The 27,840-nt window shown below is 45.9% G+C and overlaps 1 protein-coding gene across 4 annotated transcripts in view; it reads right to left on the reverse strand.

Annotated features, from left to right (window-relative positions):
• Nucleotides 1-27,553, reverse strand: part of LOC125740259 (partitioning defective 3 homolog) — a 168,283-nt gene extending 140,730 nt beyond the window's left edge. For all 4 annotated transcript variants that reach the window (XM_049011171.1, XM_049011170.1, XM_049011169.1 and 1 more), the window contains exon 1: nt 27,072-27,553. In XM_049011171.1, the coding sequence (XP_048867128.1) occupies nt 27,072-27,191 (120 nt within the window). In that variant the 5' untranslated portion in view covers nt 27,192-27,553. The remainder of the gene's footprint in view (nt 1-27,071) is intronic.
• Nucleotides 27,554-27,840: the final 287 nt, after the last annotated feature.

Here is a 27,840-nt window from a genome sequence, read left to right on the forward strand (position 1 = left end):
AATTATGACAATTTTTTTTACTAAAATTAGACACAAATTAAACCTGAGTCCATTAACTAAATCTTCATTAAAACAAAAAGAAAAGACAAAAATGTGAGTTTAATTCAACTACGAATTTTCAGTAAGAGACTAAAATTACATAAAAATTTCTTGCCAAAATTAAAACTGGTCGCAGGCCAGGTCTGTTGAGACAAAATGAATGAGCCAATGAAAATCCTTTGTACCCCATTATGGCAAATCACTGATTGTCTAATGCAGTTGTCACCATTATTTCAGCAGTGGTGTCTTTAGCTCTGGTGCTGCTAACGTTGAATATTAATAATTTAAATACTGGCCAGCCAGGGGTACCACTAGGGCAGTGGATCGTAACCTTTTTTGAGTCATGGACCCCTTTTCCAATCTGGTGGAAGCTTCAGACCTCCTTCCGAAAACATGCAAATAAGCACATAAACTCATGCATTTTGAATCCAATTAATATAATTTATTGAACTTTGTCTCATATGCTCATACAAAGCATGACATACACAAAATATGAATAATCTGAACAAAAATATGTTTCTCACTTTTTCTTGCAAAATTAACACCCAATCCATGCAAAATTTAAATGCCATAATCTCGTGCAATTTAAACAGAATGCAAATTCTACGCAAATGTTCATTTCAATGAGAAGGTCGTTGTTTTCCTGCAAAAAGAAGATAAAAGTATGCAATTGTTGTGACGCCAACTTACGTATCGTATTTGACAACCAATCGATTTCGGCTTTGCCTCTGGGTAGAAACAAGTGCTGAAAAGCCAGACTCACAAAGATATTGTTCATTTTTAATCTGACCATCACGGACTCTCTTGGCGGGGTCTATGGACCCCGGGTTAAGAACCCCTTCACTGGAGATTCAGGGCCACATCAAAGCATATCATGTTGGACCTCCAACCCAGATCAATCCAATTAAGTTCCAAATGTTTTTAGAGCCTCTATAACTCAGCGGCCCTTTGGAATCACCTGACCTTCCCATGGTGCTTTGCAGCCGGCAATATCGGTATGTCAACCGATAGGCTATATCATGCATCACCACATATTGTTGGTTCCTTCATAAAAGGCAACACGTAATGAAACACAACAATAAAGACATATTGTCAACCCTAAGGGTCGGTTGTCGAACGTGATCGTGTCTCGTATTCAGGTCCCCTCCCCGTTAGCGCTATGACGCCTAGCTTGTGTGCATTGATTATGAAATAAAAACACGCTTCTCAAAAAGTTGTTGTATTCTAAACACTGGACCATCATGTTCCTGAATGCTCGCTACAATACTGCACCCAGAATCATGCAGCCCTGCTCCTCGTTTTGTGTTTCTGTTGCAGAAATAACGAGATAAAAAAAAAAAAACATGCAGGCTAAATGCCGAGGATATGCACAGTTCATACAGGCGTTCAGCTGCAGCCACCCATGTGGGGCAAGATCGCTGCTCATTAAAACCGCTGTGCCTCCCAAACAGACAGTTTTCCTAAAAGCTCCTCTTAAGTAACCACCTAAATAAGGTTCTCTGCTCTAATCTACGGCTGAAATTCGCTTTTTAAAAGGTCAGTGCTCTTTAAACGCATATAAAAACATTTTAAATGGCACCTCTTGTTTCTGACATTTTTCCTGTTTCGTCTCAAGACTATTTTCTGCGCCGCTCAGCCCTTGGCTGCCAGCATTTCCGATTGGTGTGATCCCGAGCGGCCAATTCCCCGCACAGGTTCTGAGAGATGTTTTGAAAATACAGTGAATTCCTGCCAATAGCGAAACACAGGCCTGGACATGTTATCTACTTGCCCAAGTGGCACTTTGACTGCTTCAACTCATCTTACTCGCTTGGGGGGTGTGGAGAACTACAATCCTACAAATGGATGTCCCCAGTCAGGCATATGTCTAAACCTGTTTCATGTTACATAATCGGCACCCACTGGAATAAAGTCTAACTAGGACCATTAATTTCCCTTCACGTGCATTGTATTCTTGAGTAAAATTAGGCTGGAGTGTTTTGTAGAATAAATGCTAGAGATAAAATGTTATCTGCAAATAAAGAATTAACTTGAGGATCGCGGTTAGGTATAGCTAGCAGTGTTGCAGTGTTGAGGTCGACCAGTCGTCTGCGCTCAGATGCACTTGAATTGAGCAACTCAGATTCCAGCAGCAACCAGTAATGCAACAAGGCACAAAACGTTACACTTGCGGGGGGAAAAAAAATGACGTGTCGCTGGTGTCAGAGTACAAAACTGGCAAAGATGATTTCGAAAAACCTCTCTTTAGTTACAGAAAACAGAAATGTGGTGCAAGGCAACACATTAAACACGTTCAGAGAACATTCTTGTAGACTGACACAAGAGTGATACATGCACGTGTCACATGTGTCAACCGTACCCAACCAAGCACATGGCTCGCTTAACCATTTAGTGATTAAATGTGAAGTTAATATGATTAGGGTAACAAGCCACACCCATTAGTGACATCACAAACCAATAATGGCCATAATGTCCAAGGTCAAAGGCTCATGATGCCCCCTCCCCCAATGTATATTGTAACTATGGCCTTGACCCCCCATGTTGACTCCATGACTACTGCCTTGTCGTGAACTTTCAAACCACACCCAAAATTCAGACCTTCAAACCATACCATATATTCAAACATCACAGGACAACCACTCCCAAAGACACCAAGAGCCTAAAATCAAGCCACACTCCATAATCTTTGGTAATAATAAAAGTCGACATCCTCCATTTGCACCATCACAGGCCCCATTCCGTTTGTTAGATCAGGATTAAGGCCAAGACCTCCCATTCGTGGAATCACAGTGAGACGTGCACACCCTGCACTCGCACGTCAGAACTCGCATCATAAGTGACGTCGCAGACCCTACCAGAGACCACAGACCACATCCTCGTGTTAAAGCCATCAAGCCACTCCCTCCATTCACATGTAGCGACTCCTTCTAATTGAAATATCACCAAACCACGTCCCTCATCCATGTAAAAACACCCTCAATTTTTCACCTCCACTCCCCCCTCCCCCCCCCCCTTTAGAAACATCACATATCAGAGGCCAATTCACACATCAATACAACTGTGCCATCTGTGACAAAGACCATGTCATGAATCACCATCACTAAGGATGCACCAATACCTTGTTTTTCAGAACAAGTACCGACGCTCGGATTCACCGATTCCAATTAGAGCTGCGAAACGTCTGGAAAATAGCAAGCGATATTTTAATTTTAAAGTGATGGGATATACAATAATACTGAAATCCTCCCCTTCACCACAGCACCAAGTGGGCCAGTTAACTTTTTTTTTTCCTGCAAACATGTATGAAAGCCATAACAGAATGAATACAGACAGCCTGCTAAACATTAGGCGTTAAGATTTGTCACCTTGCTGATCATTGAGTTGGAGTCTCTGTTGGTCGATTATGATTTAAAAACATGTCACTCTAAAACCTCTGGTGGTTCACTAAACTTTTACACCTCATACCACATCAGAACGTTTTACACTCTCCACTCATCACCATTAGGAGTTGCCTGATCCGTGCTGAGTCAGAGCTTCTGTTATTTTCACTGCACGAGGTTTATCGTTTGACATTTTCTCTCGCAGTGCTGGTGTTGTGGCAATTATGTCGTATTCTGTCTTATGTTTAGTAATCTAATTAAACATCGAGAACCTGGTGCTGAACCTGAATTCGTAACTCCTCTTGATAGTTTAGTAGAGCACAGTTTGCAGTCTGCTCTGCTCTGGATTTCATTGTTCCCACACTGCAGATATTTTGCAGTGTTTATATTGCTCTGTAATGACATCACTGAGACATCGTTACATGGTGTCAGTTAAAGGCACTGGCAGAGTCCCAGAGCATGAACGTGGTACTGGACCCATCCCTACACATCGTCAGCCATGCAATTTAGCTGCACTCTGAATTCATACATACTAACCCATTCAACTACTTGACAATCCCCAACATCACACAGACCACACCATAAATACCACATCACTGACCACACAATCAACCCCACACAATCTCGTAATACCATCCAGTCAACCACACCATCATTTTACTATCAAGCCACACCTTCCTTTTGTGACATCACAAATAGCACACTGCACTTCAGCACCGAACAACACAAGCCATACCCTCCACTGACTCACCTTGCACTCAGTTCAGACAACCGCAAGCCACGCCCTACATTCGCACATCAAAACTACTGCCTCATCCACATCACAGACCACATCACCAACCGTGCAATTCGGCTATGCTCTCCATTCACGCATCACACATACCACACTATCAAGCCACACCCCATTCAGATATCACAGGCCACGTCCCCATAAACTATCAGGGCAGCTCCCTTTCATGACATCACAAATAACACCCTCTATTTTAACATTTACACAATAAATGCCATATCTTCCATTCTCCCTTCATGTCCCCTGTCCTCTGCTAGCCAAACATAAATTAAACTAGAAACCAAAACTTATACACAGGACCAGAACGGGCTGAACATAAACTGATTAGAACTAAGTAGACTGAATTAGACATAAAAATACCAAACACACACAATAACCCGTCAATTAAACAGAAACCAACGCTGCCTATTCAAAGTAGCGTCAGGCTGGCATTACCAACAAAGACAAAGTAATATATTGCAATACCTACAAGAGACACACCCCTTTGTGACATCCACAAACCACACCCCCAATTCAAACATCACGTCATCAAGCCAAAACAAGATAATTAAAACAATCTGAGGTTAATTTAAGAGGAAGTCTTGATGGAGCAGAGCAGAACATACATAACATATAATTATATGGAGTCACAGCAGTCAAGTACAGACAGAAATCTCACTGTTAGGACAGAAAGAGCGTGACATACTGTAGCTCAGGCGAGGTTTCGGCCTGAATCTACAGATGTAGACAGATGTCAAATCAGGAAAAACCTCAGACAGATAATCCCAGCAGAGGATACACTGAAAGCAAAAGGGTGCTTATAGACTGCAGGGTATTTTAGTGTAATATTTAATAACTCGGGGAAGGTAAAGAGGATTTTCATAGCACAGTTACAATAATAAAAACGAGAAAATAAAAAGAGATCAGGGAGGACAGTTAGCCAAAAACAGGTGACAGAATCGAGGCTGTTAAATTCTAGAAGGTAACAGAGCCAATAGTTAAATGAGCAGTTCTGATGTCACAGTTCATCCTTGGTTAAATGGTGCGTTACCATGTCAACAGTGTACAGTCGGCACCCTGGTCCAGGTTCTTGACTGTAAATTGATTAAGATGTGTGGCATTGTCTCCAAGATGAATTGCAGCCAGAATCATATTATTATCACCACTATTATTATTCCTGTGTAGGCAGGAAATGTTTTTTTTTTTATCATCTACGTCACATCTTTTAAAAAGAGGCACAAAAGTAACAAATGTTCCTCAGCATGATGAAAACTTCACAATAGTATCACCACCGTTTGTAGACAAAATGTCCGTTTCTGTCTTTTAGGTCTGTTTTTGTTTCAGTAATTAAACTGAGATGAGAAATGCAATCACAATAATGTGCATTGAATCGCCTCATCTCCACTAAAAATCCCCAGCCCCCTAATCCACTAAACTACTCAAAAAGATCACAAACACCACCAGCCCCGGTGTCAGTGCCCCAAAAAGAGTGGGCAAACTTTCTTTTAAGTGCCCAACAAAAGCTAAGCGATCTTTACAGCCCTTTAAAACGAGGGAGGGCAAAGACATCGTCATGGGCCAGTCATTTAGTCATGACAACGGAAACTCAGGATCCAAAGCATAAGAACAAACACCCTGAAAAGTGTCGGTATAAACAGTGAGGCCTCACACTCTAAACTCGGCCTCAGTACTTAGAAGCAGACGGTTTCCTCCGTTAGATAAATGGTGAAAAGGTACGTTAGACATTCTGCACTTGATATGACCAGGGTGGACCATTATTAATGAATAACTGAGTGGGATTCTGTTAGGGGGCAACTTCTCCGAAAGCTATTTTCGAAACAAGAAGAATGTAAACTTCCCAAGTGTCCCTCAAGGTCTCCTTGCCGGTGACGACGCCATACCTGGTCGATCGGCGATGATGGTGCGGAAAGAAATTCGCAGCTGGGGGGGGGGGGGGGTGGTTGGGTGGGGGGATGGGCGGGGGAGGGGAGGGTTGGTGTGGATGAAATCCCATTTCTGTAACGGCTGCCTGCAAGCCTCACTGGGGATCAGCCAGGACGTACAAGTCTGAACATCTGACGCTCAACAAAGCAAAAAATCTAAGGAATAATAGCTTCACATGAGAGCACAGTCACCCAGTAAATCTGCAAACATCAAAGATAATGCGGGCCTCAAATAGATGAAAATTAATCTCGCCAAGTGGGACGCAAATCAAACGAGAGAGGGAGAGGCAAGCCAGATGCCCGGGACAGGAAAATCTGCACCTCCATGGACCGCCATGTCTTCCGCTATGAGGATTAAGATTTCCCACTCTCTCTAAATACCCGCCGTCGGTTTGGCTGAACGCAGGGCTGGGTGGTTCAAGGTGGCACGGGTGTGCGTGTTTGAAAGGAAACCTCAGAGTGAAACTTCTTGATTTATGATTACGGAGCCCAGTAAAAGCAGAGAGGAGCCTAAGCTTGTAAGAGATCATTCATACATAACATCCTGATAAACACAGCCGCGCACAATCAAAATTCCTAATAATGTGTTTGTAATTGACAACTCCACCTTAAAAAAACAGTTTATAGCTGCTAATAGACCTCCCATATACTCCCAACATCAAATATACTCCGTGTACGAGACATTAGGGACAACTGATATATATCAGTTATATCAGTAATATGCTGAAGATCATAAGAACATAAATTTACAAAACGAGTGGAGGCCAATCGGCCCATCTAGCTCGTTTGGGGAGAACCCAACTAAAATGAGTAATATATGAGTGTTACAGCAGTTACATCCAATTCATGGCTAAAGAAAACTGTTTGAGGTTTGAGATAATGGCATCATGAATTGTCTACATGAGGGACAATGAAAAAAAAAAAATCAAATTTAATTGTCTTTGAACAAAATCGTAAATCTTGAGTGTCCTCTGTACATATGCGACAGCTCAAAATACCAGGCCTACAAAAAAAAAGAAAGACTCATTGATGAAAAAACTGAAATCAGACTGACACTAATTGTAGACCATGTTGATCTGCACAATTTGTCATGCGAGAACACAGCAGTGGCACAAAGACCGATACGAACGCAAACCTCGCTGCTCCTCCGCGCGAAGGCCGTTCTGCAGCCAGCAGCCTTGGAGTCACGCTTCTTCCAAAAGAAAACACCGCAACTGCAACGAGCTAAAGAACGAAAACATCTGAAACTGGAGGACTTGGTTAATCCTCCCAGATCACTGTCAGCTACGTTCGTTTTACCACCTTCTCAAAACACCCCTGGGGCAACGAAGGCCGCAATCCTGCCTACGCCGTGACAAGATGCGTCAAGAGCCAAAACCACAACTTAGGACCCGAGGCTGGCAGCAGAGGCTTCGTGGTGATGCGACGGACAATGGGGGCGGGTTCGAGCCGCCAGCGGGGCACCACCTGTGTCGCTGCTCCGGTAAAATCCCCATAAATGCTTCTATATACATCGAGCTCCTCTAATGGACACGTTGTGATAAAACTGAACCATTAAATTCACTCAGCATATTTCCCTTCTATGTTTTCTTAACAGCTTAATGAATAATCCCATTACAGAGACACTGACTCAGTGTTCAGGCAACACTGGGATGTCTTTCACTAGCAACCTCCAGAAGTTCCAATCACTCCTGTGCCACGGGGGAGAGCAACACCCAGTAAGTCTCATTGAGCAAACTAGCCTGAAGGATCAACCCTCCATGGACAGAAAGTGGGTCGTCCCAGGATCAAGGACTGTGGAGATCAGACAAGCTTTCTTTCTGCTGGGTCATCCCTATGTCATGGAAATGTTCTTTGACAAGGCCATACTCAGGGAATGCATGATCTGACCATCGCTGGTCCAACGGAGCCCCGTAGATACCCTCAGGCAACACTCAAACATTGCTGAGCGGTAACACTCCGTATGATGAAATCAGGAAATAAAAACCAAACCATCTCTACAACTTCTACAGGCTTTGGGTGTCTTGCCTGATTCTTAACATCAAATATTTCGTAGCTGCAATCATATGGGCTTCAGAGAAGATCGGTTTTGTGATCTTTAAGCAGCGAGTATAGTGAAAACAAAAACAATCAAATACAACTTTGTTCCACACAACCGCAAAGCATGAAAGCTGAAAATCTCAGCACATTGCATCGCCGCCCTCATGACCACTGATCCATGACCCAACACTGGTTCAAAACTGAACAAGCGGATTTCAGATGCTTCAGATCTAGCATATTAAGAATCGCTCACATGGTGCCGGTCCAAACAGAACCAGGCAGAAGGAAACTATCCGTGATAAATTCATGCTGACTCAATCACTCCATACTAAGCAAATTAATACCACACGTTTGAAGCCTCAGTGTATTCAGCAATTATGGATTTAATTAAACATCATTAATGATGCTTTGGGCCTAGAGAAACTGCACTTCGCTGGCTTGATTCCCAGGGCCGCGGCTCCACGTCTGCCTTTAGCTTCACCCCAGCTCTCTTAGAGCTCAGTCCTTCGCTGCCATGTCATTTCCGGGGGAGGGGGGGGGCAGCACCTAATAAGGGGAAATGAGCTTGATGGCTTTGCATGAGCACGAGGATGGTGAAGGGGACGAAGATGGATCCCATGAAAATCGTTCCCTTTATTCCTTCTTCCTTTACTATGCAAGCAGAAATGGAGGAACTAAGCCAGGAAATCTTCATAACACATAAATAAAAATAAACCAAACACATAAAAGCAAAAGCATCTCGGTGAAAGTTCACACAAGAATAACCGAGGCCAACCTACAAAAGCTAGATACCGTTGCAATAACAGCCTTGGCAGGACAAAACTGACTGAAGCATCACAGGCTCAAGTCTAGAAACTTCGTCTATCAAGATAAGTCATCTGTGACCTTCATCACAGAATAATCAAGATTTATAGACTCATTTAGTGCAGCTAATGGGGCCTCGTAGTTAAATAAACACGACCATGATGCAGTTACTTGATCTGATAGAAAAACAACTGCAAGAACGTAGCAGAGAACTGGCTGTCACGTCGCGGCACGTTGTTCAACTTCACGCGATTCTTCCCACTTCGTGCCTTAAAAACACGAGCGTTGCTCCTCTGCAGGAAAGTCCTCTCACAACGTCGGCTGCTTCTTCCCTCCCGAGGTTGCTCCCCAGGTGGATTGTGCCCCAGCTTGCGGGAACCCCCACCCCCTCCAATCACCAGACAGGATGGAGACGGAGAGAACACCACGGGCAGCGGGCGTCACGCGTCAAGTGTTGCCAGGTTCACAGGCTTTGACACTATGCAGGTAGATTACAAAGCAGTGTTTATCTATAAAATCTTGCATAGAACCAGCATGGCGAAGTCTCTCACTAGAGGGCAAATTGGCGACACTCTTCCTGAGAACGAAACCCGTACGATGACTTTCATTGATACACCTCTTTTAGCCTCCGCAGCTAACATGCTAACCGCTCAAGGCTACCTTCACTGGATGCTCCAGCATCCCCTCCCAGGGATTTTTTGACCCGTATCCCAGGAGGTGGGGTCGGCCTGGGGCACGGCGTTTGCATGGGAATTAACCTCGCCAACATTCCCGGAGTTCGTGACAGTGCTCGGCGGGAACAGTGCCAGGGTCCCATGGGCCGGGTTTCAACAATCATGATAATTACTAGCTTCAAGTTGAGGGATTTCGAACCCGGGCCAGTAACATGGGGCGCTCTGTCAAGCAGGGAAACTGGTGGGCAGAGGTCGTCACCCATAGCGGGGACTGCTGGGCTGCTTCTGCCACATCAGAAAAGCCAATCGTCCCTCTCCGCCGGTGTCAAATCCCTGGGAAGACATCCAATGAGGTACAAAGACCCGCCCCCCTCCAGCCCTGCAACCAATTCTTCATAAGCGACAGCATCCAGAGAGATGAGAATTGCAGGATTAGACGCATACCCTGCCAAGGAACGAGCAGGCGAATCAAAAACAAGCATGAAGAGAAATTCAGCGGATGAAGACTTAAGTGGCATTCGGCCAAGCATGGAGATGTGCGGCCAGCTGGCAGAAAAACCCACAATACAAGTTTTATAAATGTACATCCTCTCCTTTTTGAGAGACAGACGTTGTCAGACGTTTCACAAGGCCCTGTCGATCGCTACGTTGCAGTAATTAAACACAGCATCTAATTTAGCTGATGCTCTTGCATGAATATTGATCGCTGGCACTCTGCATCATATATCATTCGCAAAGTTCCTTCAGTAGCTCATTCTTCTTCGGTGAGGTTCAGTTAGCATCGTGGCCCAAGAGCCCCCGGGTTTAAGTCCAGTCTCTGCTCAGTCCAGGGAGTGTTTCTTTTTTTTTAAGTCTGTTCTTGTGTTTCATCCCAGTACTCTGGGTTCCTCACACAGTCCAAGGACAGGCGATGAAGTTGGAACTCAGAATTGTACCGTGTGTGTGTGTGTGTGCGTGTGGTGTGTGTGTGTAGGTGTGTGTGTGGATGTGTGTGGATATGTTGGTGTGTGTGGATGTGTGTGGGTGTGTGTGGATGTGGATGTGTGGGACTTAACCAGCATTTTCTCCCTAACTGTTAACTCTGAGGACTGGATCACCCCAACGCAAACTCTAACAGCCCTCCGTGAAACCTTGAGGGCTGGACAGCAGTCCAAGCCCCCCCCCAACATTCAGGGTGCTCCGATATTAGACATGAATATCGGGCACGACCCTTCAAGTAACTCTGACCAGCATTCCTAAAGACAGGGACTTGTCGTATGTCGTCACGGTAACAACCAGGAGCTTGGAAACCGCACAACCTTAAAAAGCAGCAGGACAGGCAGACAGCTGTCATGGAGAGATTTCGACAGTAAAGACAACCGAGCGAAATACAATTTGGAGTAAAAATATACAGCGCTGCTTGTGCCCGAATTGGCTCTACTCGCACAGAAATACTAACACTGCATCTGTGGTCTTCAGAGCGGAAATAAACTCCCATCCGGAATAGGTAAAGCCTGGCTAACAAGCTAAAAAAAAATTAGCGCTGCACTTCAAAATGAGCGTATTACAGATACATGTATCACTGGAGGCCATGCAGATTACATCCAGTCGGTGACAGCAGACAGCCAAGTCCGTCTCTGGAAGGGCAATTGTGACATAATTAGTAGGATTACAGCCTGCCCCTCCGTTACAACCTGCAAAGTGAGTGCACTTTCATACAAGCGCTTTACGTTGACGTAATCATCGTTAACCAGTGTAAACCTCAGGCATGAACCCATAATGATAATGAGAGGGGCGGGTGGGGGGGGTGTCACTTCCTTTCTCAGCCCAACGGGGGGGGGGGGGACAAACCGTAAGGATAAAAGGATTAATCTGGGAGTATTACACCACATTGCTGAACTAATAATTGAATTGATTTAAAGATGATGCTCAATGTAATAAATATCAGGTATTTATCAATAATACCTATTACACATATACAGACATTTATGAAGCCATTTAGGTTGAATATGCCATCCAATATCCCCCTTTCTGTGATTTGAAGCAGCATCTTGATCCGTTTCCACGACCAATACAACACCAACATGAGTTCTATGACTATAGCTTCCCAGAATTGCAGAAACCTCAGTCCTGTTAGAATAATCACTGTGCACTAATTGACATAGGACACGTGGGTTGTTTACGTGGGACGCCGTCATGCGACTTCGCTGCCACAGGGAGAAACCCCCAGCAGAAACAGGCCTTTATAAACAGCACAAAGTCGGCAGTGAGAACACAAATCTGGGACCGGCAGTGAGTTGCAGGCAGCAACCAGGTACTAAGAGCTCTGTAGCAACCAGACCGCAGTTGGAGTGGGACACACCGGCGTGGCCTCGAACCCACAGCCAAAAATAAACACAGCTGCCCACAAATGATTCTCAAAGTACAACAATACAGACGACATACTGCAATGTATGGAATCTAGAAGTTATTTCCGCAAGCTGATCTGGGGTCAGACCTAGTTTAAACTTCAAAGAACAATCAGCCTCCTCCCCTCAGGAAAGGTCATAGCTTGCTTGCTAAATGAAAATGTCCCCACTCAGACGCCTTCAGACAGCCCAGGATTGGGGCTGCTCGATTACGGCAAAAATCATAACTACGGTTATTTTGATCAATAATCACGATTACTTAACAAGATTAATCAACGGCACTGGACATATCGTGCAATATGTTTATTAAACTTTTTTTTAAATCTTGTCTTTTTCCACAGTGAATTTCCTTGAAGTAACAAAAATTCAATTCAAATAAATAGTAAGTAAAAAGGGGCTGAAAAAGGGGTGGGGGTGCACTGGATTTATACCACAGGACACAACAGGAGTATCATAGTGAAACGAATTATTTTGTTTTGATAATCATCCATCCATCCATTTTCCAAACCGCTTATCCTACTGGGTCGCGGAAAGTCTGGAGCCTATCCTGGAAGCAAAAGGCACGAGGCAGGGAACAACCCAGGATGGGAGGCCAGCCCATCGCTGGGCACATTCACACACCATTCACTCACACATGCACACCTACGGGCAATTTAGCAAGTCCAATTAGCCTCACATGTTTTTGGACTGTGGGGGGAAACCGGAGTACCCGGAGGAAACCCCATGACGACATGAGGAGAACATGCAAACTCCACACACATGTGACCCAGGCGGAGACTCGAACCCGGGTCCCAGAGGTGTGAGGCAACAGTGCTAACCACTGCACCACCATCCCGCCCCGTTTTGATAATCATCGGAAGCCAAAATCATAACGAATTAAAATTTGATTAATTCCCCAGCACTACTCAGGCGGGCTAACGTTCTGCAGTGGGCATGTGCAGAACAGTCAGAGGTGTCGTACACGTAGATCAGACAGTAACATGCAGCCCTATGACAGATGCAAATATTATCAGATGTGTGCCAGTGGACCTGCAGCAATGACCCAGGAATACTTCTGGACAAGAACCCGTCTGCAAGGCTGAGCGAGGGAAAACGAAAAGCTCCAAGAATAAAGGAGAATAGAGATACTCTTAATTGGAATAAGAGAAGTTCGGGGGCCATAATTTGCGCCAAACCAGGCATTCCTAAGTACCAATCAGAACTCTCACACATGCCACATTTTTTTTAAACTTTTTTTTTCTCCCCACTCTGTGAAATTCAGCAAATAAACAGCAACCGCGTTAAAATTTTACAGTTTGTTTGTTGCCGATGCTGCGTTAACTTTTCTAACAAATAATGTTGTGAGGCCATGCATCCCCAAACCTTTGCCTGCAGCAGTATATGATCGTTAATTCACAGCAAATAGTGAGCACATTTTTTCCCCCAAATTCTCACACTGAATTCCCATATTCTCTACCGCCATATGTACTTTGTTAAGTCTCTTCCATAGTGTTCATAACATTTGATTATTCCTAGTCAGTCTTTACATTCGATAAATATATTGTTGATTGTCAGCTCCGGAATTATTACAATGTGACTTGTTACATTGTTACTGATGCCTCCAGTGACCTTCTGTAATACATAAGTTTGTTTATATTAAATCACAGCACTTGAATGTGAAACCTGTACGCAAGCATGCAACCTAAACTACAATAATGATGAATGAAATTCACTAGGTCAGTTATGAAGTTGAATTAGGCTCTAATATTAGCGTAACAGTTCAGTCGTGTTTACATTCCTTTATCGTATCTGGTCATACACCCTGCCTGGAAATGACTTATTTCCACACCCAGACTGTGGTCTGTATTGATACATTTCCAGCTGGAGTCAGGCATTAATATATCATATAGCCGTAGGATTTAATAATGATGAAATTCCCAAGGTCGCATTGTTCCTCAGTAAGGAACAAAGATGCCATTAACCACAAGTCTCCCGCCATTGGTCAGAACCATCAGGAGCCCTAAACAACCCACAGACCCGGAACGTTCGTTGTCCCACATGGATTTACTGATCATTTCTGGGCCTGACATTCATGATTATACATCAAAGGGGGGGGGGGGGGGGGAAATAACATGGAGCGTGCCATCGGAGGACTTCAGAGACTCGCCAGCGAGCTCATAATCGCGTTCCCCACTAATGAGCAGGGCGGCGGGTGTAATTACAGTGCATGAGGAACGCAGGAGCAGGAGTTTCTTTATTAAGTGGAGTTGGAGCCAGGCGTAGAAGGACAGGCATTTAGGAGCTGCCCCGTGGGACACCCTTGAGGATGAACAGCGGCGAAATAGAGTACGCCAGGTAGACAAGTCCAGACCTCAGTCACATTTCCCGACTGACCTACGCTGCACATAAGGTCTACATTTTGGCCATTACCTGACAAACGTTCCCGTTTGACCAACCAACTCCAAAAGGAATGGGAAGGTGTAGAAGCAAGGTCTGATTTCTCATCCACTTCAAGTGCTCTGAGACATGCTAAGGGATGCACGGGATTCTCAGAATAAACAAAAAGGCATCAGTGACTCATTTTGCCATGGGGGGGGCAGCCAATGGGAAGATGCATCTTGAATTCTCCCTGACAAAAGACAACAGACAACCCCTTGACAAACAACAATAATAAATTATAGTTGTGAAATAAACTGTGACTGACATGATCAGATTTTCCAGTGAAACTGCATCCAGAGTTACCTGTTAGAGCAGCTGTCAACCAGTTTGACAAAAACAACACATCGGAGTGAAATGTTCCCTCTGAAAGGCAGAGAACCAAAAGAAAAACAAAAAAACACTCACTGCCAAAAGATGAAAAAAAAACCCAGCGAGGCTTCGGGGTATGCAGAGATCATTTTGGGTCACACGGACCTTGGGTGTAGAGCCGTATAAAAGAGACAGCATCACTCCACGTTGTCTGTGCAGCTTGTCAGCTTGAATAACATCAAGAGAGACCACACGCCGTTGCGATTTAACGCACCACCACGAGCGCACAAGTTCCTGCAACGGCACCCCCAGTGTTCATTATGTCTGGCTTGCTGCCTCCCACCGTGGATTGTGTGGAGGACGGCCGAGCTTTCAGAAGAGCCCCTGCCTCAGTCTCAGCTGCACTCTGGTCAGCCGTGATACTTAAGACGCCACTGCAGTTATACCAACAAGCTTCCCTTAATTAAAAAGCGCACAGACCCCAGAGAAGACAACAGAATGAATGTTGTGTGTCGGACTGACGAGGAGAGCAATAGTCAAACCGCTGGCAGGAAGACATGAATGAGCTCAGACCTCATCTGGGCCATGGTTAGAGAATAATTTGTTCCCCCCGTCTGGTCAACCAGGGAGAGCATAAAAAAGGAGGGAGTGTAAGGAAATTATACGACATGAGGACAGAGAGAAAGCGTGCTGCAAAGTGCTAGCCGAAGGCTAACGGGATCGGGGCGCTAGTCGAAAGCTAATGGGATCGAAGCACTAGCTGAAAGCTAACCGGATAGAAGTGCTAACCAAAAGCGAACAAATGACGCGCTAGTCGAAAAGCCAATAGGAATGAAGCGCTAGCCTAAAGCTAACGGAATCGAAGCGCTAGCCGAAAGCTAACCAGATAGAAGCGCTAACAGAAAGCTAACCAGATAGAAGTGCTAGCCGAAAGCTAACTGAAACAGAGTGCTAATCGAAAGCTAACAAATGAAGCGCTAGTCGAAAGCCAACAGGAATGAAGCGCTAGTCGAAAGCCAACAGGAATGAAGCGCTAGTTGAAAGCTAACGGGATCGAAGAGCTAGTCAAAAGCTAACAGAAACAAAGCGCTGGCTAAAAGCTAATGGGAGCGAAGCACAAGCCGAAAGCTAATGGGAGCAAAGCACAATTTTTATTTTTATTTACCTTTATTTAACCAGGCAAGACAGATTAAGAACATGTTTCTTATTTGGCCGAAAGCTAATGGGAGCGAAGCACAAGCCGAAAGCTAATGGGAACAAAGCACTACTAGCAAAAGAGAAAGTTATAACAGAAATGAACAACAGCTCACTTCTTATATGAATGAAGCCAAAACCAACAATTCCACCAGCATGACTAGAAATGTTCTAGAAACATCTCCCATCAATTAAAAGAGAAAACTGTGGAGATAAAACACAATTTCCGTTCCTCACAAAAGTGTGCACTCACAGGGGAATTGTACAATTTGACAAACACTGAATGTTTAACAGGATTCCACCCTGTCAGTGAAGAGACCTGAATGTAGTCTGAACGTCTCTGAGAGTCAGAGGTCACCTATGACTGTATCCATGTGCAGTTTGTGGCACTGTGTGAATGGGCCTCTTTGTTACCGCAGCAGCCAATGTGCAGAACCCCAATGAGACTAAATACATATCTGTAGAACAAGAGTGGGAACCAAGGACAGAATCAAAGAGAGATAAACAAAACAAACAGCCTTATCTTAGCTGAGGGGTTTACAAAGTAAAAAAACAAAAAAGGAGTCCTCACTTCCCTTTACAGGAGAAGCCAGCAAAAAATGCATCAAACTGCATTTAATGACTCACCTGGCTTTGGTAACACCCCCTACAAGAGATCAAAGGGTGTGAGTTTTAACAGAGAATAGCAGAAAGGTCAGAAAAATCACTGGGGTTTCCGGTAAACACAGAGTGCCTCTGAAAGACATGGGTGTGCAGTAACAGGGAGACAATCGGAGAAGACGACAAACACACAGAAGAGGCTTAAATACTCCAACACAGAGATCGTTTGTGCGGGAAGTTAAAAGTTTACAGACTCTAGTGAGGACAGCTCATCCTGAAGCCGCTCGCAGAGACATTCCACACGACATCATTAAACTACCCAGCATGCACTTCAGTCGCCGGCAGCAGAAGCTAGCGCTCACATGCTGGCACGGCATCAGACAGTGTAGCTCCGCTGCCTTATCTCCAGCACCACCAGCTCCTTTTCTGGCCATCGGGAGAGCGCTAAAGCTCATAACGTTCTGGAAATTGATGTGTCCTCAGTTGCTCATACCATGCTAAGAACGCCTGACATTCCCTCAGCCGGGACGGACACCAGCTGCCAAACACCACAGACGCCACGCGATCCTGAGCCGCGTCCCTCCTCAAGCAAGGCCCGAGGAACCTGACACACTCTTTTTTTTTTTCATTTCCCGGAGGGGACCGTCCCTACACCGTGTCTGAGCGCAGACAGGCCCTGCGGGCTCAGCGCCACCAGCCCGGCCAGATCTGGACCAGAGGCGGGCCACTTCTCTAGGTTTCCTGACACAAACCCGAGCAGCCGCATGCTAAACCAGTCGCATAACAACAAAGATGGCCGCCCATCCTGGGAGGAAAGAGCTACACACCCTGTCAGCCTGTACACTCTGATGGTTACATATTAAGTAATTATTCATGGAGTCATTTACCTCATCTGACATTTTAGGTGTAAACCAATAGCTGATTAAAACAAATTACCTAAAACCTGTCTGAATGCATTGCAAGGTATCTTAAACACCCCCCATTCCCTGGATTCACGATGAACCAAAACTGGTCCATGCACCCTGCTCGCCAATCGGCAAGCAAAGACATCGACAGGGCAGCCGCCGATCACGGGAAACTAGCGGACCCAATGCTTTACCGAGAGATTAGCGCTGAAATCTGCAGGGGAGAACACCAGCACCATCTGGTTGGTCAGGAATGACTAAAGGTCGATTTAACCTTTTGTGTAGTATCTATGCCATAGGTAGCCTCGGAGCCTTGTGCCATAGCCGGACACACACCTCCCCAGAAATGTAACTATAGGCGTCAGGGTATGGAGTAGGGTGCATAGCTATGCCATTACCTATGGCCTAGATTCTACACAGAAGCATAAATCAGCCTTAAGACAGGATGTTAGTGGGAGGGGTGGGGGCTGAGGTACCAGCATTCACAAAAAGTTTGGGGGGGGTAACCAGGTAGTATTTCTTCCAGTTGAGACCACCAGTACTAACTGGCTGGTCAGAGAAAGCTATAACGGGAGGCTGGGGTAGGGGGCAGGAGTACCACTGCTCACAAATGCATCCAGACTATTATTAGAGCCGGTCTCCAGGGAGCTGAGCTTTTGTCTAAACGATTCATCCTGACCTGGCCGCTGCCAGCGGGGCCCACAGTCACACACGTGGCGAAGGCCGGAGGGAGGAGACGGGGGTATTTATAGCGGACAAATCTCCACAGGGTGAGAGGGGGGAGGAGATCGACTCCATGGCAGCAATTAGAAAGTGCCCATAAATGCCAGGACACATGAATTTCGCTGCAGAAAGAAAGAGAAACCAAACGGAGGGGACAGGCATGACAACGGCCAATCAGAGCCGATCGAAACGAAAGGAAGAGAAACCAAACGGAGGGGACAGGCATGACAACGGCCAATCAGAGCCGATCGAAACGAAAGGAAGAGAAACCAAACGGAGGGGACAGGCATGACAACGGCCAATCAGAGCCGATCGAAACGAAAGGAAGAGAAACCAAACGGAGGGGACAGGCATGACAACGGCCAATCAGAGCCGATCGAAACGAAAGGAAGAGAAAGCAAACAGAGGGGACAGGCATGACAATGGTCAACAAAACAAGAAACGAGGGTGTCGCCCACTGTTGAGTGACGTCTGTGCTTTACAGGGAAAAGTTCTACTAGTGTGCAAAGCAGCTCCTAGAGGAACAAACCCACTCTGCCCCCACTGACAGGACATCTTTGCCATGCATTTTCCCTGATTTTTACCTGCCCCCCACCCAAATCTCTGCAACTAAGAACAGCGTTGCTTATTATCCCTTCAGACTTAAGCTGAATGCGAGAAAATAGCTGCATCACTGAGATACATTAACAGCTCAGTGAACTTTAATACTACATGGAATATCAAGCAACCTAATGAGAATTCAAGGGCTGAGTGAAAGGGAATCAGGCGGGACCACCTATGGGCTCAGGAATGTTCCGAAGCCTCATTCTGGGAGCCACAGAACACGGGACAGCAGGCGGGGGAAGGTCCCTGGACCCTCCAAACGCCCTCCAGTTAAGCACACGTGTCCGTGAAACGTACGGGCCTTTCCATAGACCGGCTTTTCTTCACCCAGGATCCGGATTCAGGATGGAAGACTGCTGTCCACAGACATCATCAGCGCCGGGAGATGGGGTGACAGGCGCACAGTGTTCCGGAATAGCTGCCGCCACCCCAAGAAAAAACAGCTCTCAAAATAAACGTGGGGGTGCTTTTTATATCCAGTTTATGCTGGGGCACTTCCTGTGTTTATGGAAAAACCAGAAGAGGGAGCCTGGCAGCCAGTGAGAGAGAGAGGCACGGCCCCCAGTCCCCCCTTCCAGAACAATCCGGCACATTTATGGCAGAGACCCCAGCGTGCAGTCACACAAGGGGGGCGTATAAAATCTGAGCGACAATCCTACGAACGTGTTTACCGCAGCACCCCTGAGCAGCTGCTTAATCACCACGCCATTTTAAAAGCAGAGCTAACATCACCCCAGAGCTAACATCACCGCCCTTTAATCCTCGCCCGCATGTCATCATGCCAGGTCACATGACCGGCCTCCACTACGACCCACGGGTAAGCTGACCCAGGCAGAGTTACGAGTGTTGCACTTTCATTACGATGCCGGCCTCCAAAACACTTCTTTTAAACAAGTCAACGCAAAAATCACAAAGAGAAAAAAAGATCATTACTCAGGTATTATGTTTGCTTCGCTGACGTGGGAGAAATGTGCAGTTTCAAATAAAGCCTCCCTTGCGGGTGAAGGAAGAGGCAAGAAAGCGAACCAATCAGAAATGACCGATGTCTAGTGGCCGAGAAAATCACCCAGGAGACGATCAGCTGCTGGATGCTACTGTAGTTACCGTACAGGCCACAGTGGCTAAGCGGGTCGCTCTGCTTCTCTACACAGCATGGCACCTCCCTCTCTGCAAAGGACATGGGCTTTCACTTCAAGGCCTGACTCAGCCGATCAGAGCGTAGACGCAGCTCATCCCTGCGCACCGATGATGGTGGCGATTCTGCTCCCGCACTGGCGACAGGCCACCTAATTAAAAGGATTTATGATGAGATCCCATGTAGCTGCCATGCGTGAGGGTCCCCTGCAGACCACGGGGAGACTCAGGCACACGGTCCCGCACTACAGGCAATTTAGAGACGCTAGTCGGCTTAGCGGTATGTCACTGGGCCGGAGAAGACTGAAGGGGCGAGAGGAAGACTACATAGTATGAAGAGAGCAAGCAAACTCCACACAGAGAGTCGGATTCGGACTCCCAAACCCCGGAGTGTTCAGCACAAATGCCACCCACTGAGCCCCTGCGCCGCCCCCCCTGCTATTAAAGAAGAACAGCGAAGTAAGTTACCCTCCCTCGGGCGTCTGCTCCATCAACCATTTCATGTAAACGACGTAGAAAAAAAAATCATGCAAGTCTCCCCGTTGTTCAAAAACCCGCAGAAGCCAATCATCTGGGTTCTTATAAACTCACCCCCCCCCCACCACCATCCACAAGCAACCCTACATCCGCCCCCCCCCCTCCACGATAAATCACTCCTGCCTCATCGTTTCCCTCTTAAACAATCTCCCACATCATGCAACTCCTGGAAATGACAAAGGTGACGAAATCCCCAGAACCTGCAGCCAGGGCCACAGCTGAGAGCCAAACATCTTTCCGGAGCTTCTCCCTGTCAGCTTATCAAGTAACCAGAACTTTGCAAAAAAAAATTAAATAAAAACAAATTCCGCCACATTAAAGAGAGACTCTGTGGGGTCAGGGGGCTTCCTGAGAAAAAGCTTCAGCAGAATAAATGAACCCAGTGACCCCAGACAGGGGTTCAGCTAAAATTAAGAAGAACAGGTCTTCATCGGTCCGAAACGTCTTGCTGGAAGAGTAAAATGCTCCCGTCAGCTAAAAGAACGTTCTAAGCAGGACTCAGCAGATCTGCTCCGAAAGGAATTACCATACAAATGACAGACACCAGCTCACATATACACGCGTAATGAGCCTGCGTTACGTAATGTCCTCTGAAGATCCGCTCTGCGCCATCTTCCCTCCCCCCTTGGGGGCTTTTGCAGCTCCCTGACCCCCCCCATTCCTGATGCTCAGCTCAGTCCATCCCTGTCCCCCTTCCCACCTCGCGTCTGGATTCTTATTTAATCCGCAAAAACAGAGCATCATGCCCCCTTTGAAATTCTCTGCAAACATCTGGCCGTGTCAGTAATGACATACGAGGGCGCTGGACCACCCCCCCCACCCCACCCCCCCCGCATGGACCGGAGCTGTGTTCTGTTAACGACAGGCGGCTGTGCACACCCACGGCCCCCACCCACCCTGTTCTCCCAGTACATCTCCAGAGGAGTTAGACATGAAACTCTCGCCCAGAATGCCGTGCTGTAGTTTAAAAAAAGCAGGTTTCTCTCTACACGAGGAACGGAATGAGAGAGCTGTTCACCACATGGAGAACATGGAGGACCACAAGTAACAGGGGGATGAAGCTAAGCTGCCCGAGTTCCACGATGGCCTCACCACAGTTCTGCGTCTCACATCACAGATAGATCCCTGAGGGATACCGCTCACCAAACACCCAAGAACCGTAAATATAGCATCAAAACAACCTGCTAGCATGTTGTTCCAGTAAAACAGTTTCTATAAGCAGTCATGCATTTCCCATAACCGCTTACGCAGTGTAAGGTCGCTGTGACTCTGGAGATGATCCCAGAGCAGAGACAAAGCCAGACTTTGTACAACAGGGTGGATGGATTAGACCCTGTGATTTTACTGTAGTGGCAATGGGGTAGTATTTTCCTAACCAAGAGGGCCCTTGGTGTATTTTGCTGACTGGGGGGCATGAACATTTTGCCAATGGTGAGCATTATCCATTAATAATCTCACAATGGAGTCGGATGCACGGCACGATCAAGATATGGATTTACATGTTCCATATATCATGTTTATTTTTTGGTGAAGGGGTAGCAACTGGGGTGGCCATTTATTTATTGGGTGGGGGGGGGGATAGGCACTCCTGGCAACCCCTTAAATCCACCCCTGTGACAGGAAGCACAGGCTATAAGGCAGGGGACCACTTGGACAGGACTGCTGTCCGTTGCAGAGTTCGCACTAACACCCTACGGGAAATTCAGAGACACCAGTTCACCTAACAGATGCTTTTACTGGGAAAAGCCAGTGGAAGCAGAAAAGCAGGGAGGACATGCAACATCCATATGCATGCACAGCTGGGACATCTAACTGGTGACCTTGTAGGTGTGAGCAGGCTCCAGGGCAGACCCCGCACGGCCGTGGATACGTGCATAAGCCAGCCGCTGAAACCCCGGCGTGGTTACCTCTGCTCTAGCTGAATGTGACCCCTCCCCCACCCGATACTCAAGAAAAATACTAAAATGAGAAGAGCTATAGGGTTGCACCTTGGGCCTATTCAAAGCCACTCCCTCGAGCACGGCAGAGTCCATAACGTGAGCGTTATGAGTGGAACACTGTGCTGCTCTTTTCATGACGAATTCCTCTGCGATGACGGGCCGCGTGAAACACCCACCTGCCGGACGGAAGCTCCTTCACAAAGAGCGCGTCTGACCTCAGAGTGATCCGCCGATCATCCCTACGTTCGAGGGAAGTTCTTTCTTCTGAAAGAGCACAATAACGGCATAGAAAAACTAAAATCCGAGGCACCGACCACACTACACAGCGTAGCACTAGTTGTGCAGTAACAGTTGTAGTAACTGTTGTGTAACTGCTGTGTGAGGCTACAATTCAACATTTGAAACTGAGGAGTGTTAAATAAGCCCTAGAACAGAAAGAAAACGGCGTCAATCACCTTTATTTTGATCCAATAAAATGTCTAATAAACGATTAACAGACAGTGGAAGCTATTTCAATGCACAACCCATGGAAACACCGATATTCTTTCTCATACCAAGGCACTGTTGACTTCTTGAATCTGATTGGTCAGAAGAGCGTCGATTAATCTTCTAGGACTGCACACATAGTGCCAGCCAGGTGATTCACAGTCATACATCAATGCACGACTATAATCTTTAACTGTAACTAGTTACTTTATGGAACCTATAAAAGCAGAAGTATTGTCACAGATCACTTAGACGAGGCTTCGAGCTGAGGAGCAAAACCTGTGGTCAGTGATTAAATACCAGAATGAGTTACAGTCATGCGTGACCTGCTTAAGCAAGTTGGTATACAAGTCTGGATTTAATAAGCAAAGTAAACGGTAAATAAGTAAGGTTTTACCCATTACATAACTTAATACCAAGAGGTATGTGAATCTGAATTAAGAAAACAATGGTTTATATATATATATATATAAATATATATATACACATACACATACCTCAGCAGCCATGCATTTTAAAGTCTAATGAAGATGTTGCTATGCATTAACCCTGACATAAACAGTTCCCTGTCAAATTCTTCTTACAGGATTCCTGAAACAGGACGCAGCCCTACAACCTTCATTATTATGGCATAATGACAGTAAGCTCCCCCAGAGCTCATCATGACACCAACATGCCACCGAAAGACTCAACCTCATGCTGTTCGCTCCCAAACGTGTCCGGACCACACCTCACAGGAATCTATTGTGTGCATTTAACATGAATATACAAGTTAGGCTGCATGCGTTTAAGACATGGAGTGACTCCAAACGACCAGTTCTCAAGGGACAAACCAGTGGCCATGTCCCTCCCCAGGTGGGATTTTTTTTCAGCTCTGCAAACCAGAAGCCTGTCACTGAAGGTTTAAACCCAAATAATTACAGAAACTATCGGAACACAGCAGAGGTGGAGACTTCAGGTCCAACCAAGCAGTTGAGCATAAAGAGTCACAGAGGACTCAACTGGTTGGTTGAAACAAAATCCCGATCTGGATTTGTACTTTCTGGACCTGAAATCTCTACCTCTCGACTACAGATTTGTAAATAATGTTCTAATAACCTATGCTCACCTTAAAAAAGTAAGAGATAAAAGAGGAAAAAAATTTATGTAAGTAGGTTTAACTCAAACCTAAGCAAAGCTTTGATTTCAATGTCCTGGTTTGTGCTAATTTGCAGAACTTCGCAAACCTCTAAGGCTACGTTTACAGCTGGTTAGCCTGTTTGATAATTCACCATCAAATTCAGGGGTTTGGAATTATGCAGGAGTTCTGTCTTTGAATGCTCAGTTACCTTAGGGCATATCTATCAGAAGTATACGATCACAGTAACACGTCGAGGGAGAAATGACTGTGATGTTCACCGGAACCAATGAGGCCACGTGAACATTACAGCTTTCTCATACCGACGCAGAATTTGGGTGACCCTAAAAAAAAGTTGGGGGAGCCTAAGTGCGATCTCATGCAACAAGTAAATGACAGTAACTCTGCAGGGGCTAATGCCACAATCTTAAGGTACACCTTAAGGAACACTGCTAGAATAAAGCTTTTTGTTTCTTTTAACTTGTTGGCCAAGGCAGGCTATCACTCTTATAATTTACACAGCAGTCCAGGCAGGGACGGATTATGGGTTGTGTGGGCCCCTGGGCAAAACGTTTGCGAGGTCCCCCACCACCACCACCAGGACCACCACCACAACCACCACAATTCAAGGACCCTTGGCAGCCAAACGCCCTCCCTATAGGGTCAGGGGCCCTTGTAGGCAGAGGATCAAAGAATGTAGGCCCTCTAAAATAGACAAACGAAAATACATTGTTGATAAGCGTTGCAAATTGTTTTGGGCTAGGGCCCCCACGGGCCCCCTGCACCCCAAGGGCCCCTGGGCAGCGGCCCCGCTGGCCCGGTCCATAATCTGTCCCTGAGTCCAGGTTAAACCCACCTACAGGCAGGCAGGCCACCGATTGGCTCTGAGGAGTCTCAGGGGGCGCGGAAAGAAGGGCTTTTCCCTCACAATATAGCATTTCTGTCATTCCCTAAAGACCGCCCCTATTGGGAAGCGGCCAATGAACAGAGAAACAGCCCTCGGCTTCTGCTGATCCAGGACAAAACGGCATCTGTAACTCATAACAGTATGTGAATGTAGTATGTGCCCAGGCTTCGCTGAAAAATGGATTTCACCGTAGATGTGAGCTCATGTGTCTTGACAGAACAAAAGGGAGCGAGATCCGGTTTTAAAATAAGACCACTCATGAAACGTCATATTAAACGCAAAGGGTACTGCTGGTTTAAGCTTTTTTTTTGTTCTTGGATTTTGCCCAATAACCTGAATGGTTCCGCGGTTACAGATTTATTGATGCTCTCCACTACATAGCAAAGGAGACCATATCGTCTGTCAAGTTTTTAAGCATTTTTTCCCCTTCCAAGTAACTCCTTAGGAATTCGCTGAAGGAAAAACTAGACACACGGGGGCACAGTGCTCCCCGGTTTCCACTACACCTCACATCTTACGGCTCACTGCAGTAAACTACTGTAAGTCACCTCACCTGGTCTTTGAAGTGTGACTCTGGTACTAATTAAAATATATAAATCCTGTCCCCCTCTGAGGACCCCTGGTTTAAATATTTCAATACAAAAGGGCAATCAGTACGAAAGAATAAAGCTTCAGGAAGTCAGAAGTCTCAGAGTTGGCTATAACCGCCCTTAGTAAATACGTGGCCATCCTTGATACTACCCTACATCAAGGTAATGAAAAGGAAATGTGGATTATTTTATTTTCTAAATATAACTGGCCCCTAACGGCCACCCCAATCGAATTTTTCTGCAAGCACCACTGGGAATAGCAGCCATAGGAACGCGACTGTGCGAGTATAAAAAATCAATTCACCGTGAAGTACACACTGATAAGCTAAACGTACCTTATATGGCAAACGATTGAAATCAATATTATTTACACCGTTTTTTAAACGCGAGAGCTACTCCGCTTAGACTGTCATCGTGACCGCGATACATTTACGAAGCTGACGTGCGCACGGCGTTTATCATTCTGTCACATAAACCAACACTTTTACGCTTTTAACATGCCCGTCTTTAATGCAGAAAGCACACAGCCGTGTTCTGGGTGAATATGACCACTACCTTCATGCTCTCAGGCTCTAGCAGGAGCGTTTTAACTAGTCTTGTGTATCACTATCGAACTTGCTTTTTTAAACGTTATCAAAAGTATCACGGGCTGCAGTGCAGGGACGCTGCAATGAATCTAGGCTGGAGAGAGGGCCGCTTCTTACGGACTCAGAAACTCATCAGGCCAGATAACAGCCCTTTTAAAAAAGGGAGAGAAAGTGCCATTCTGTGCCTTTCCTCCCTGGCCCTGACATGCGATGAAGCCTGGAGCTGAATTAAGCTCTATTCCCTCATGGACCAACATCCTACTAAAGTATCCGTCATAACCAGCTGTGAAAATTACACATTTCCTTTCATTGTACGACTTACGGTTCATGTGATAAGATGCGTACTCTAGTTCCATAAAGTCACTTTTACCAAATTTCTGGAATAAAAACACCTCAAAGCTTTGACATTTGTAAAAGTTTTTTTTTTTTTTTTGAAGCACGGACTAGAATTTTATAAACTCACTACTTAGTCGTGTGAATAAAGCCAGTTTATGATAATCACATCGGATACATGCAACTAGCCTACTTGGCTGATTAACAGCCATGAAACCTAAGTGTACCGATTAAGATTGCTTTCATTAAAGTAAAGAAATCCGGGGTTAAACCCTCAGATGTATTTGCTGTCCGCCCTAAACGGGACAGGGGTGAAATCTGTCCCTTATTAAGTTTTTGCGGGCTTACAGCCGGGTACTGCCGCAATCACAGCTCGGGAAAAAAAGAGAGAAAACACTGGAGTAAAGCCAAAAAACGCGTGCAAATTTCAAGAAAAGGCACAGAAAAGTAGCAGCAACATCACAGTAACCTTCAGCCATCTCAGATATTTGATTAAGAGGAGACTGTAGTGTGGGATTACCCCTTCGCTTGTCTCTTTTTTGCTTTCTCCTAAAAAGCGCCATATTGCCAGCCGCACCGGTCTTAGGATTGCAACACTGTATCTGAATATTTGCAGGCAACAACAGAGCAATACATTATAAACACATCTTACCTTTGCAATCGCCTTTTTGTATCTCATGACGGCTTGCTGAATAAGACAGTGCACTTTAATATTCCCATCTCCACACGGGACCACCACCCTGGTCCTTCCAAAACAAACTGTCACTTTCATACTTAATATCCCCGATGTATTTTTCCAAAATCCAAAGGCAAAAAATTAAGGTGCAGTGTTACTTTTTACAGCCCCGATTGCCATTAATTTCCCGCTCCAGGACTGTACTCCGAGAAGAAAAAGCAAAACCAAGATGCTTCATCTTTCCACATCGTGGACGGCCTGGAGACGTGTTTTGACCACCTGTTTAAGTTTCTTTTTCTGGGAGTCAGATCCAGTGTGTATTTTTCCGTAGACTGCACGCCATTGAGTGTGGAGAAAGCGCCTCCCCAGCTCTGGACACCACGAGGTCTGACTGGGGGAGTCGGAGCTCCGCAACTTCAGCTCGGAGAGGGAAGGCGAGCCTGTGCCGCCGAGCTCCAGAGCGGGGGTGGGGTGGGGATGGAGGAGGGAAGGGGGGGGGGGTGAAGGGGTCTCTTCAGACGCTAACAGGCGAAAATCATGACTGACAATTAATAAAATCTGCACAGGCACCGCGACCTGCCGCGAGGATGTGTCTGCTGGTGTTCGGCTTTTATAAAAAAAAAAGAGGCTGCGTCAAAAATCGGTACAGGAGCTGATATGTGTGAGGTTTGTTTATCACTAGCTGGGTGTAGTATAACAAAATACATAATTAAAAGTTATTTTCAGTTAACTGTAGCATGAGGTT

The sequence above is a fragment of the Brienomyrus brachyistius genome, chromosome 4 (assembly GCF_023856365.1).
Source record: "Brienomyrus brachyistius isolate T26 chromosome 4, BBRACH_0.4, whole genome shotgun sequence".
Classification (NCBI taxonomy): domain Eukaryota; kingdom Metazoa; phylum Chordata; class Actinopteri; order Osteoglossiformes; family Mormyridae; genus Brienomyrus; species Brienomyrus brachyistius.